Source organism: Macrobrachium nipponense, chromosome 41, assembly GCF_015104395.2.
Source record: "Macrobrachium nipponense isolate FS-2020 chromosome 41, ASM1510439v2, whole genome shotgun sequence".
Classification (NCBI taxonomy): domain Eukaryota; kingdom Metazoa; phylum Arthropoda; class Malacostraca; order Decapoda; family Palaemonidae; genus Macrobrachium; species Macrobrachium nipponense.
This window is the reverse complement of record NC_061102.1, coordinates 8,650,334-8,663,809: the sequence shown is the minus strand read 5'-3', so window position 1 is coordinate 8,663,809 and position 13,476 is coordinate 8,650,334. Positions and strand designations below refer to the sequence as shown.

General features: G+C 41.4%; 1 protein-coding gene across 1 annotated transcript in view; it reads left to right on the top strand.

Annotated features, from left to right (window-relative positions):
• LOC135212387 (trans-Golgi network integral membrane protein 1-like) overlaps nucleotides 1–9,324 on the top strand; it is a 48,036-nt gene extending 38,712 nt beyond the window's left edge. The window contains exons 3-4 of the mRNA XM_064245757.1: nucleotides 8,771–8,967; nucleotides 9,319–9,324. Of these exons, the coding sequence (XP_064101827.1) occupies nucleotides 8,771–8,967; nucleotides 9,319–9,324 (203 nt within the window). The remainder of the gene's footprint in view (nucleotides 1–8,770; nucleotides 8,968–9,318) is intronic.
• The last annotated feature ends 4,152 nt before the right edge of the window (nucleotides 9,325–13,476 follow it).

The window sequence follows — 13,476 nt, the reverse complement described above, 5'->3', positions numbered from 1 at the left end:
TTTATTATATTTTATTATTTTGTTTACAATCTTGAGCGTTTCTCTGGTACGATTTCGCGCAAGCGACACGAGCTGAGCCCAGAAAAAAGGATTTTTGACGTAAGGAAAAATCTATTTCTGGGGCGTTGGCTCGTGTCGCCAGCGAAATACCCCCCCTACCCATCCCTTCGTCTAAGATTGCCTGCTAACTTCAGGATGGCCACTAGAGGCGCAGCAGTCGCAAGCATGGGATGGTGTAGTAGTAGTACAGCTGCTCCCTCTGGTGGGACGGCTCCCCTCTTGGAGGGTTTTGTAGTGGGAGATTTCTATTGGCATTTGGCTCGTGGTAGTGGTCTCACTCGCCTAGTGTTCATACCGACACCCTCCTAGAGGGTGAGCGAGTCAGTCATACTGACCTTTTTCTTTATTTTATTTATTCTCTGGTATGTGTTAGTACATTTACCCTAGAAATAATAGATTAAAGGATATTTCGCTGGCGACACGAGCCAATCGCCCAGAAATAGATTTTTCCTTACGTCAAAATCCTTTTTTCATGTAAAATGCAATTCAAGATACGAAAAGCTCAGGTTAGAAGGCCACCTCGGAACGGATTAATTTTGTATGTCGAGTACCCACTGTAAATTGTATTTTTCCTAACTAGACAAACAGGTTTGTATAGTTGGGTCTAAAGCAAAGTGATATGGTTACCTCCAGTTGGGCGGGACTCCCGACCATCGGACAAGCAGTTATGTACTACCAAACTACCTTGTTAAAAATCTTATGACCGGTCCAGCAGGCACTGAATAGTAATTCCTTATGTAAATGACTCAAGTTTGTATAGTTAGGAAAAATACAATTTACTTCCAAAAATTGTGATTTTGACTGCTTGATTTATGAATGGATCAGATAAAGCCATTCTGATTATGTGGGAAACTAACTTCTAACTCCCCCCCACCCTTTTTTTTTTTATAGAACCAAAGAAATGAGCCTTTTAAAGCTAGAGTTAAGGTTATTGAAACTAGGAAAGACATTGCTGGTTAAAACCCTGATTGTTCATACGCAAACAAACCTTGATTTATTTAAGATGACAGGAAATAAGTTATGCTACTCAATACTAAAGCTTTTAGTTGTAAGAGGACTGTGTTGGAAGGCATCATTTTAAACTTAACCAATATACATGTATGCAGTTTAACATACATAATTTGTTTCGACTCTTGAGTAAAAAAAAAAAATAAAAACAAATTTGTTTCTATAATTTGCAAACCAGGATTCTGTCCAGCTTCATGACCCCTTTTCTGTTTCAAGGACAACTGTTTCGTGATCATAATCACCAACCCACCTACTCTAATGTCCTTGTTAAAATTTGCTACATAACAAGGAGCCTTTCTGCTTCTTGTTAAAATTTGCTACATAACAGGAGCCTTTCTGCTTTGGTTACTCAAGCTACTAACAGAAATTTTTTACATTATTACAAAGTCATCAGTTCATAGGATTCCCCCTCCTTCCATTCCCTCTCTTCTGGTGGCTAGTCTCGAGAACAGGGAATTGACTTTTTCACAACAAATGGTGTGGTTCCGCGATGTGTGCCTGGTCCGTTAGGGAGTGTTTTGTTTCTTTGGTGTGTATTTGAAGCTGCTGTATTGCAGGAATAGGCAATGCAAATTGAAGGCTTTGTATTTAAAAAATCATATTGCAATACACCCCCTGAACACCTGAATTAGCCCTAATCCCAATTAGCCCAAACAGCTCTCAATTACCCATCCCACTAGTGGGAATTTTGTTTTTAACAGCCAGCGTTGCCAATCCTGCAGGTAAAAACTTCCTTTGAGTTCCCATCACTGACGGTTGGCAATGCTGACGCAGGTATGTGTCGTTACTCTTACCTTCCTCAATTGCTTTTTGTTCGCGGCGGGGGAAGGTTGTTGACCTTCAGCATTGCAAGTTTGATCCTTGCCCGACTTTCACGGATGGTTATTGAGGAAGAAAGCAAGATTTACGGGATTTGTTTCGTTTGGATTTGGATTAGTATTGATACATAACAGATAGAATGGATAAGGCCTCTCTTCCACCCTCTACCTCAGCACCGGCAGCTTCAACTCCATCTTTGTTCGCCCCGACGTCGGCAGAGGCCACTGCACATCGCTCCTGCTCCTCTTGCAAGAGACGTATGAGTACTTTAGGACATGATAGACACTCGATATGCCCGGTATGTAGGAAAATCAAATGCGATGTGCAGACGCGTTGTGATGAATGCTCAAACTGGACAGTTGAAGAGATGGGGAACTACATCCGACATCGTAAGTCGCTGGCAGTAAAGGAGGCAAACGCAAAGTACATTATGCATTACCACAGGATCGCAAGCTCCTACAGAGCAACTGAAAGAGTTAGCTAGTGCTGAGGTAGTAAAACAGATAGAAGATAGGATAGCAAATAGCATGACAAGCTTAATTATGAGTCTTTTCCAACAATTTGCTAACAAAAATAGTACTAGTAGTGCTAGGATGTCTAATCATGATTCTCTTTCAGCTCCCTTGCCTGTTCCAGAACCAGCCCTAATGGGAGCTGAGGCTAATGAAGAACCACAAGCCTCCAAGTGGGCAGGTTCTGTCGGCCCCCTCGGCACGGAGCAGGCAGTGAAGGACCCACCCCCCTCCCTTACAACCCCCTGTAGTTTTGATAACCTTAATTTAGAAAATATTAGCCAGGATCAGGGACTAGGTGTGACTAAGATGTTAGGTCATGTTAGGTATTGTTGAGGGGAAGCTAGCGAACACGCAGAGTCGTTCTCCTGGACGGATATCGAGTTTGGGTTCGTTGGGATCCAGCCTTAAGGCAAACGTTTCGCCGTCTTCTCTTCTGTTTAGGTCCGGTTCAAGGACACAAGTCAAGTTTACGGTTCCAAAAGTGCGGGATCCTGTTCTTGTAACTGTCAACTATCTTTCCTCTGTCTTAGAAGATCCTACTTCAGTTTCCCCTGTATCTGTCTTCCCTACTCCTCCTTCTAAAAATGTGGATCAAGGAGCCCCCTTTCGGCGGTTGGTTCTAAAAGGTTCACCGTATTAGTTTTAGTCTGATCGACTTGGCGGAGAAAAACGCAGATCTTGTGGGTCTCTCTAAAGGCTATAGTCTTTTGGTTAAAGGTTGCATTATCAATGGTATCATGAACATTAGAGATTATGTGACACAAGAATGTCCAGTATTTTTGGAGGACATGCTACAAGACTTTCAAGGAGGGTCAGACTCAGTGTAATATTTGTCCCTTAAGAGAGAGTCTCATGCCGCCTCCGGGTTGTCCGCACTTCTTTCTTCCGCTCCCACACCCTCTGCTTCTCCACTGTTAGTTTCCTCTATGACTCCATCTTCTTCTCCTGTCTTTCCTGCGGCTCGCGCACCTTCTTCCTTTCCTACATCTTCAATTCTAAGCCTTCCTTCGTCTCGGGTAAATTTACCAGTTCCGACTATCTCATCGTCTTCGTCTATCTCCCTTACTCCTGCAGTACAGTCGGCTTTGGTAAGAGGTCTCTCCGGTCAGGGAGGAACACAGACTTTCGTAACAGGAGTTCCGGGTTCTAACCCGTGGCTTAGGCACGATTCCACTCTTCCGCAGCATAAGGTAGCTCAGAAGGCAGCGGGGATATCTCGGCCGCTACAGGTAACACCAAGTTCCAACATACTCGCTTCCCCTCCGCCTAGTCGGGAAGCAGCACGTTTGAGCAACATACAGCTGTCAGCTACGACGATCTCCGCTACGGACCCTCCCGGAGTAACCTCTATCCCTTTTATCCTTCCCTCCTCTTCCTTGATCCAGTCACAATCGGTTCCGCTTGCTCTTCCTTCAGCAAGGCATAACATAGTAGGTTCGGTCCCGGACAGGATTCTTTCGTACTGAAACAGAGGGTTTTCATCTAAGACTTTTCGGCCCCTCCACCTCTTCCAGGTAGTACTATTGCTCCGGTTGTGGTGCGAGGTACTATGTTTACTGTGGGAATGCAGCAGACAGGATTCAGTGGTAATCTGGTAGACGTTTCATTGTTGGATGGACTGCACTCTGTTCCTCCTCTTCCTTCTTCGGGCCCAGACCGTTTGGCGACTGTGGAAGAGGAGTCGATTCCGGAACTTCAAGATATTCCAGTTGACTTGGGTTGTTCTCTGGCTAATAGTAGCGATTATAGGCGTATGCTGGAGTATGTGACTGCTCTTTACCCGCAAGCGAGAGCTCCGGACGAACCACATGCATTGAACCAGTCATTATTTGAGGCATTTTATGCTACTAAACCAACTCCTGCACCTTTCTTGTGCGGTTTGGTATGGTTTGACTGCATCAGACAAGCGATGCAAGAGGCAGACAGCAGGTTAGCTGCGGCAGTAGCTGCCAATAGACAGGACATTTGCTTCTTTCTAACGCGTAAGGCAATCTATACAGTCCGGGGTAACCCTTCGGCAGGGGTTAGGTTGCTGCTCAACGAATCGTTGAGGCAATTCTGTCTAGGTCTCGGCAGCGTCTAGACTTGTAGAAATCTCGCTAAGAGAAGCGGGAGGGTCTTAGAGGATGTCTTGCGTAACCAGACAGAGGCCCTCTCACACACACACACTGGATATTATCAAGCCTGATGGGGTTTCTGAAGAATGATGGCTACGTTCCTTCAGATCTGAGGCTGTTCGACAGCTTGATAATGTCCGTCTCGATGGGTTTAGTGCATCAGGCGAATGTGCTAGCTTCCTCTACGACGTATGTAGGTAAGAAGAGGAGGAACTTCTATCTGAGCCACCTTCCCCCTCATTATCCGGACGTACACGAGAGGGCTTTACTTAGAGCTCCCATAGCCTTAGCAAATTCTCTATTTAAGGAGGAAGACGTATCCAATATGACAAACTTCTTGGCTTCCAATTCGGCAGTTGAATCACAACAGGCCATGATTAGAGTAGCAGCGTCTTCTAAGTCTCCCTCTAGATCACTTAAGAGGGTGCGCTTGCGAACAGGGTGGGTCAGGCTCTTCCTCACCTTTCGCTAAGCCTTCGTCAGCATGGGATTTTACCAAATAGGAGACTTATGTCCCTCGTCTGCACAGGTAGGAGGCTGTCTAGCCCCTTTCTGCCAGGTATGGAAGGAGTTGGGAGCAGAGGATTGGGTGGTGGAAGTTCTGAGGGCAGGGTATTGGATCCCCTTTCACTCCCTTCCTCCTCTTTCACCCTCTCCTGTATACCTTCCGAGTTATTCCCAAAATTCCATCAGGGGAATAGCTCTAGCAAAGGAGATTCAGGAACTCTCGGAGAAGGGGGCACTAGAAACAGCCCTCCCTCTCCAGGGTTTTACAGCAGGATCTTCGTTGCATCAAAAGTTGGGGGCAGGTGGAGGCCAATAATAGATATCTTAAGCCTCAACAGTTGGGTAGTAACTGCGGGTTTTCACGTGGAGACTGCATAGTCAGCACTGCGGTCAGTCAGAGGGGGGAATTGGATGGTGTCGGTGGACCTAAAGGATGGGTATCTCCAGATTCCGATTCATCCGGATTCTCGGAGATACCTCAGGTTCGTGTCTTCCGTCGGCACCTTCCAGTTCAAAGTTCTCCCCTTTGGACTGACTATAGCGCCACAAGTATTTACGAGGATCATGTCTCTGGTGTCAGCAATTATAGATCGTCGGGGTTACAGAATGTTAAGGTACCTAGACGACTGGCTGATTCTCGCCTCCTCCCTGGAGGAGATTTTAAGGGCGAGGGACTTCCTTCTGAGCTTATGCGAGACGTTAGGAATTCAGCTGAATTTTGCAAAGAGTTGCCTAGTTCCAACCCAATCTATGACTTATTTGGGGATGAGGATTCTCTCTCTTCCTTTGAAGGCTTTCCTATCACTGGAGAGAATATAGTCGATGCTACAACAAGTGGAGCTGTTTATGTCCAAGAGGGAGCAAACAGCGTCATTCCGGAGAAGTCCCTTAGAGAGAATGTTGTCCCTATCCCATCTCATACCAGGGTCTCGTCTCCGGATGTGTTCGCTACAGAGACGTCTCAGGAATCGCTGGGACTTCCACAACGAGAATGCAGTTATAAGCTGGAGCGATTCTTGCCTGTCGGGTCTTCTGTGTTGGTCAGAAGAAGAGCACCTGACACTCAGAAGATCCCTAGTCTCCCTCATTCCCGACGTCCATTTATATACAGGTGCCTCGAATCAAGGTTGGGGAGCAACCTTGGAGGAAAATCAGGCTTCAGGCCTTTGGAGGGAACGGGAACGAGAGGAGTCAATAGATCTTCGGGAACTCAGGGCGATAGAAGAAGCACTCAAATGTTTCTCAAACTTAGTACACAACAAAGTGATAGCATTGTTTTGCGACAGTGTAACAGCGATCTCGTATCTGAAGAATTCCGGAGGAACAAGATCAACAGCACTAAATTTAGTAGCCCAAAGAATCCTGAGATGGTGTGAAGACCAAAGAGTGTCTCTCCTTCCCCAGTTTGTATCGGGAAACCTCAATGTACTGGCCTACTCATTCCCACCTTTTGGCCTCATCCATCGGGTAATCAAGAAACTCAGGGAGAGCGTCAAGGTGAGTTTGACACTGATAGCTCCCTTCTGGACACAACGCCCATGGTTTCCAGAACTTATGGAAGTCATTACGGACATTCCGACGTTCCTTCCTATTCGGAAAGATCTGCTCAAACAACCACACTTCCACCACTACTATCAGGACCCTCGCATGCTAAACCTAGCTGCATGGAGACTGTCGAGCGAGCAGTGAGACAAACCGGACTATCTAAAGAGGGGGGGTAGGCAGCTTTCTTTCAACTTAAGGAAGCCAACGCAGAAACTATACCAAGTCAGATGGACAGTATACAGGGGATGGTGTCGGAAAGAGGGTCATTCTATATCTAGACCTTCAATTCCTAAAATAGCAGGTTTCCTTTTGTTCCTCAGGAAAGTCAAAGACTTTCACACTCTACGATAGCAGGCTACTGCTCGATGCTCAGTAATAATTTTAGATTTCACTTCTGAGAGATCTCGATGAGCAAGTGTATACATGATCTAATACGATCCTTTAAGATCGAACGACCAGTATTACCAAATCAGGCACCTCTGTGGGATTTGTCGGTAGTGCTTCGTTTTGTAAGTTCCCCAGAGTTTGAACCAATCGAGAATCTGACATTAAGACAGTTAACTAAGAAGGCCCTCTTCCTCACTGCATTAGCAACAGCGAAGAGGGTGAGTGAGCTACAAGCAGTCTCTAGGCTCGTCTCGCATAAAGGAGACGATATTTACTTGTCCTTTCTACCGGAACTCACGATGAAGACAGTCGGAGGCGAACACTCTCCCAAGGTCGTTCAGGGTCCTTGCCTTGAGAGTTTGTTGAAGGAGATCCGGAAGAGATGCGGTAATGTCCGGTGCGAGTTCTAAGAGTATTTCTGTCCGGGTAGAGAAACTTCGTTCTCGCCTGGGCACTCTTCATATCTCCTCGGAATCCTTCACGGCCGATCTTGAGAATGCGATTAGCTTCTTCCTAAGGGAGGTAATCTCGCAGGCACATGCAGGCTTGCATTTGGTAAATTCAAACCCAGTGCCACCGCAAGCGCACAGTATTCGGGGGATGGCCACATCATCTTCCCTTCTAAAAAGGAACTACTAAGTGTCTTCCATTCTAGAAGCGGCCTCGTGGAAGTCCATCTCAGTCTTTACTTCTTTCTATTTAAAAGATGTTCAGTTTGCTTCATCAGAAGACTACTCTTTAACCCCGTTTGTAGTGGTGAATTCTATTATCTAGGTTAGGCTGGTGATGGTATAATACAATTAGGTTTTAAGGTCTGACACCAAGATAGGGAACTGCTTTGGGTCTCCAGATGCCTGGACGAAAGGGATACTAGAATATGTTGAACGTAGTCAGGTACGTTAGTAGTCTTAGTCTTCCTTCGAGAGTCCGAGGGGTGCTCTCGTAGGCTAGGCCATCGTGTCGGCAGAGATTACATTGTAATCTGGTCGTAAGCACTCAGCAAACCAGAGGGTGACCGAGAGGGACTTCGGCTCTGCATGCTGCTTCTTGCACCTCCATACATGAGAGGCTATAAATAGCACATGGGAGGCTCATCATATTCCTTCACATCCCAGAGCTTCAGATGATCCACCGGGAATAAGTAGACATAGAACAGTACTGACCTGACAGATGATCGAAGTACTCTCCAATACGTCTACGCCGAAAGGAATAATAGATAAGTGAGTGTAAGTTGCATAATGGTATTAGATAGATTAGTGAATGAGTGACAATCTCTATGGTAGTAAAGAGGCGGGCAAGAGGATTGATCCCTCCTCCTCTAAATGTGTTAATGGGCTAATTTATGTGTTCAGGGGGTGTATTGCAATATGAAGTTTTCATAATAAAACTAATATTGTAATATACTCACCTGAACACCTGAATGCCTCCCACCCTCCTTTCCCCACATCAATCAAACCAGATAAGCAATTGAAGAAGGTAAGAGTAACGACACACACCTGCATCAGCGGTTGACAACCGTCAGTGATGGTAATTGAGAGCTGTTCGGGCTAATTGGGATTAGGGCTAATTCAGGTGTTCAGGTGAGTATCACAATACTATTAGTTTTATTATGAAAATTTCATCTTTGTGTAAAAATTCCATATGTTATAGTGCAATGGTTTATACCTATGGAACAACCTGCTCCAAAGTATAGTTTTTTTATTTCCTGCCTACAGTTTTAATTTCAATCTGCAAAAACATCTACATAAATATCATGAAAGATCAAGAAAATGCTATCTACAAGATGTTTAACTGATTCTTCTTTGGTTTTAGGTTATGAAGGTGAAGATGAATTTGAAGATGAGATAACCAAAGGTATAGAAGACAGAGAAGAGGAGACACAAAAGTTAGAACAACTTGACCATAACGGGCAGTTCACAACTGATGCAGATTCACATTTCTTTGCATATTTCCTCACCATTATGGTGACGGTGATAATATTCTACTTAGTTTTCCACAATAAACAAAGGGTAAGTAAATTTAGAGACACTTTTAATCTACTAGGGTATGTTTAGATTGAGACCTTTGATCTGCTAGTGCAAGTGATCTCTTGATAATACTTGAGATTGATTTCTTTATATGTATGGATAAAATATATTTTGTAGTCCAATACAGGGCTTGTGTCATCAGTGCAACCTCATACAGTACACTGTAAGCATTACAAGGAGTTTTTGCATTGTCCCTCAGCCCCTAGCTGCCTCCACATATAAACTTTTGATTTAGATCCATTCCTGCTTCCTTTCTAAATGTTTTCCTTTCCATCCTCTCATAACTATGTATTACTTCATAATGCAATAGTGGTGTTTTTCTTTCTGTTCCAGCTTTAGATCCTTGTACTACTTCATATCCTTTGTTTTCTGTAGCTTTTTTCTATTTTGCTGTCCAAACACTCCACTCCAACTGTTCACTGTCTTAAGGACACTTGAAAGGTCAAAAGTGCCCCAGTGCTTGACTTCAATTCAATATTTCATGTATAGCTTAGAAGCTATTCCTTGACAGTACTTTTGCAGTGGAAGTGCTAGTTCTGTTATCATCCCAGCACCATCATCTTTATATTCCCAGATGACTGGTCCTCCAATGCTCTCGGACACTATGCTCATGGCAGAATTTCCCAGAATCTTTCCTCTAGTGCAAGATTTCCAGTGCTTGTTGGTATTGTAACTTGCAAATTCTGTTATTCCTGATCTGATCGATTTCTTTATGTGTTTCCTTTTTTGTCCACCTTTGGAGATAAAAATGTGGATTTTACACCTAGCAGGTAGTTTTCTGTCACTGGTTTATTTCATCTGGATTACCAGGCTCGCTATTAGGGAATTCTGATTGTAATTACAGTAATTACATCTCTTGTTTTACGTGTAAAACATTCTTTGCAGAAATTATCACTAGCTTCAGCTTCCTTCCAGGACTATTTTTATAAATTTGACACTTTTTATTGGTATAGTGCTTTTAACACCTGTACCCCAAAAGGTCACAACTGAGGCTTTGTTGCTGGAGGACAAACAAAATTGGCACTCTGCCATGTACTGGAGAAACATTGATGTCCTGGCCACACCATCTTGAGTACTGCCTTATTATTGGGTTACTGACTCCAAGTCTAATAATAGCAACCTCCAAAATGGTCACTATTGTTGTGTCTTTGAAAGATTTAGAAAAAAAAAAAAGTATACATTTATCTTTGTAGTGGCAGTTGGAAATACACATGAATTTGTATTTTTTTAATGAAGAAATATGGTAATATATGTGTAGTTTTTTTAATTTGGGAATTTTTGTCTGTTATACATTGTGGTAGTAAAATAATTCGGAAAAAAGCACTGTATTAATGTAATGCAATTGAAAGTATGACTACAACAAGGTTGGACATTTATTGTCTCATATAAAGTGCGAAAGTTGTAGGGGGGAGGCTATCAGAAGTTTGGTTCGGCAGCCTAACATGATTTGGATGGTGTATGGTCCAAAGTTTCAGCATAGCGAACCACTTTGATAACAATATGTATTGATTTACAATATCTTTAGTGGACATCAGATTACAGTTTGATTGATATAATTGAGGCGCCCAGTGGAGCAAGGGCGGAAGCGCCATTTTCTACAAACTGAGAAAAATGCATTTAAAGTTTTCAAACATAATATCTTTTAAACCAACCATATGATTTTAATCTAGTCTTGACCATTTTAAAGGAAATTTATCTGGGTATCATATATCCAAAAATCATGCCCATTTATTTTATTAAGTTATACTAACGCTATAGTATAAAATGTAACGTTAACTCTTAAACGCTGATTGGACGTATTAAACGTCGATGAAAATTGTCTGTTGGGTGCCGAATTGACGTAAGAAACGTTGACACAAAAGTTTTTTAAAATTTGCGGAAAAATAGTTATAGGCCTACTTGGCGAAAACTTATGAATCACACACCTTGAGGGATGCCGGGAGTTCACAGATCAAGCTGTTGTTTTGTTTACAATCATTACCCAGGCGCGCAAGCGCAAATTTCTTTCTTCACGCACTAAAAAGCATCAGCGACACATCTCAGAAATTATTTTGTCACTTTGACATAATTTTTGCACAATTTTATATTAGCCGTTCATAGAGTTTTATTAATGCATTTTTCATCAAAAAACCTTTAAATATGGATTAATTTGCATTTTTGGTGTCATATTTCATCTGCCAGATCAGTGTTTGTAGGCATCATAACTCTGGAACATGCGTCGTAACCCTGGAACTTGCATTGTAACCCTGGAAATAATTTCTGATGAATATAATTGAAAAGCGTTGTAACCTCAGAATGTCGTAAGCCGAGACCGTTGTAACCTGGGGACTGCCTAGTATATGAAGTTTTTGCACCTTTTTATATTAGCCGTTACATAGAGTTTTATATATGAAAATGTGTGCAATTTCATGTAGAATACAACAAAAAACAACCCATGGTTGTAGCTTTTATCAGTTTGAAATATTTCCATATAAATCAAGGTGTGCCAAAATTTCAACCTTCGGTCACTTCGACTCCACCGAAATGGTCAAAAACGCAAATTGTAAGCTAAAACTCTTATATACAAGTAATATTCAATCATTTACCTTAATTTTACAACAAATTGGAAGTCTCTAGCACAATATTTCAATTTATGGTGTATTTTTGAAAACAACTTGTTTGTTTTTTTTGCTTCCTCATGTTACAAATTCATGCATCATATTGTGATATTATTTTCTGTGTTGCTTTGAACGTTTTACAATTTGTTATATACCAAAATCATCACAATTTAGTGTACAATGCAACGAAATAATAATTAACTCATTAGCTTTAACTGTTTTGTCTCACAGTGCGATTTGTATACAATTATATATGAAATTTTTTTCTCGCTGTCATATATTCCAATATTTATATATAATAATGATATTTTTTCATTTCTGATGGTTGCATACTAAACTTTAGGCAATGACAAAAAAAGGAGCCAAAAATGAACACTCTTAATCTTGAAAATTAAGCGTGCTGTGATTTAAAAAAAAAAAAAAACTGTTTCCGCTTCGGCGCTCACTCGTGAACAGTGCCGGCATCGGAGACACTTGGAAATACTGGCTCGACATTTAAGGGGGTAACTAGTGTGTGCTGGCTTTTGTTATTTTACCTGATTATAATGAGTTTTCAGGTGAATATACTTATTTTGGCCCCTTATTAATTATTAACATCACAACATATAAGAATAATGTTATGTATAATAAAAAAATTCATAGATAGTAAAAAAAAAAAAAGTTATGTTAAACACCAAAAAACATAAACACGCTCAATATAAAAATAAAGGTAAAAATGCAATTTAAGTTTTCAAACATCAATGTTGATCAAACCACCATATGTTTTTAAACTAGTTTTCACTATTTTAAAGGAAATTTATCCCTATATACCATACATTCAAACATTATGGCATTATTATATGTTATACTTAAGCTATAGCATAAAATGTAAGGTAAAAGTACTACAGTGCGCAGGCTTGCTATTTTTCTGATTATTACGATAGTTGCGGTTTAATTTAATTTCTTTGACATATCTTAGTTGTTGACACTACAGCACAGTTGTCAGAAAAAAGTACAGTCTTCGTCTGTTTGTCAACATGATTATCCTCAATGTCGTGGTTGAACGCAACTCATTATCTCGGATGACCATTGCCGTCCCGTAACCTTGTCCCACAGGTCATGGGCGATTTACGTGTTTTTACGATAAAACAATGAAAGTGTATGTTCCAGAAGGTTTTTTTTTTTTTATATATTAAGCAACACTAGTGCTCCACTGGGGTGTCAGCAATGTTTGTTACCGATCAAAACAGCATCCTTAAGATCATCATGTCTGACACTAAGCTTCAAGTGCTCTCTAGCTTGTGTTGCTAGCACATTATTATGCATATCCAATTCGTGTTGCATTTCATCAAACTGAGCCTTTTCACAACTCATTTTATTTATATTTTTCAATATTTGTTGTCAATAAATCAAAGGTATTGCATGTATCAACAACTGAAGGCATGACACCAACATTAAACTCAGTCCTAAAACACATTACTATAATAATTAAAAGAAAATGTTTACGTTTGGATGTTCATCTTTAGTAAACTTCACATACATTTACAGCTTCACAACCCTAAGATTCATTCCTTGTAGTACACGAGGCTACAAGATTTTGCGGGAGAATGAGGTCATGGTCGCAGCTTCTTAATGTGTTCACGCACTAATGTGAATAAAAAAAAGTAAAGTTAATATAAACATGGGAAAGAGAAATTAAATTAAGAAATAAGTAAGTAAACTAGAACTTTCTTGATCAGTAATTTGTTTGTGTACTTGAACTTTCCTCAGCAGGTATCCTGTGACGTTTTATTGGCACAGACACCAATCATTTCTGCAAATATGACGTCTGGCCAAATTTGTCTCCCATGCCCCAATAGTCTTTAAAGATTTCCTCTATCATATGCAAAGTAGGCTTTCTCAAAACACCCATCAG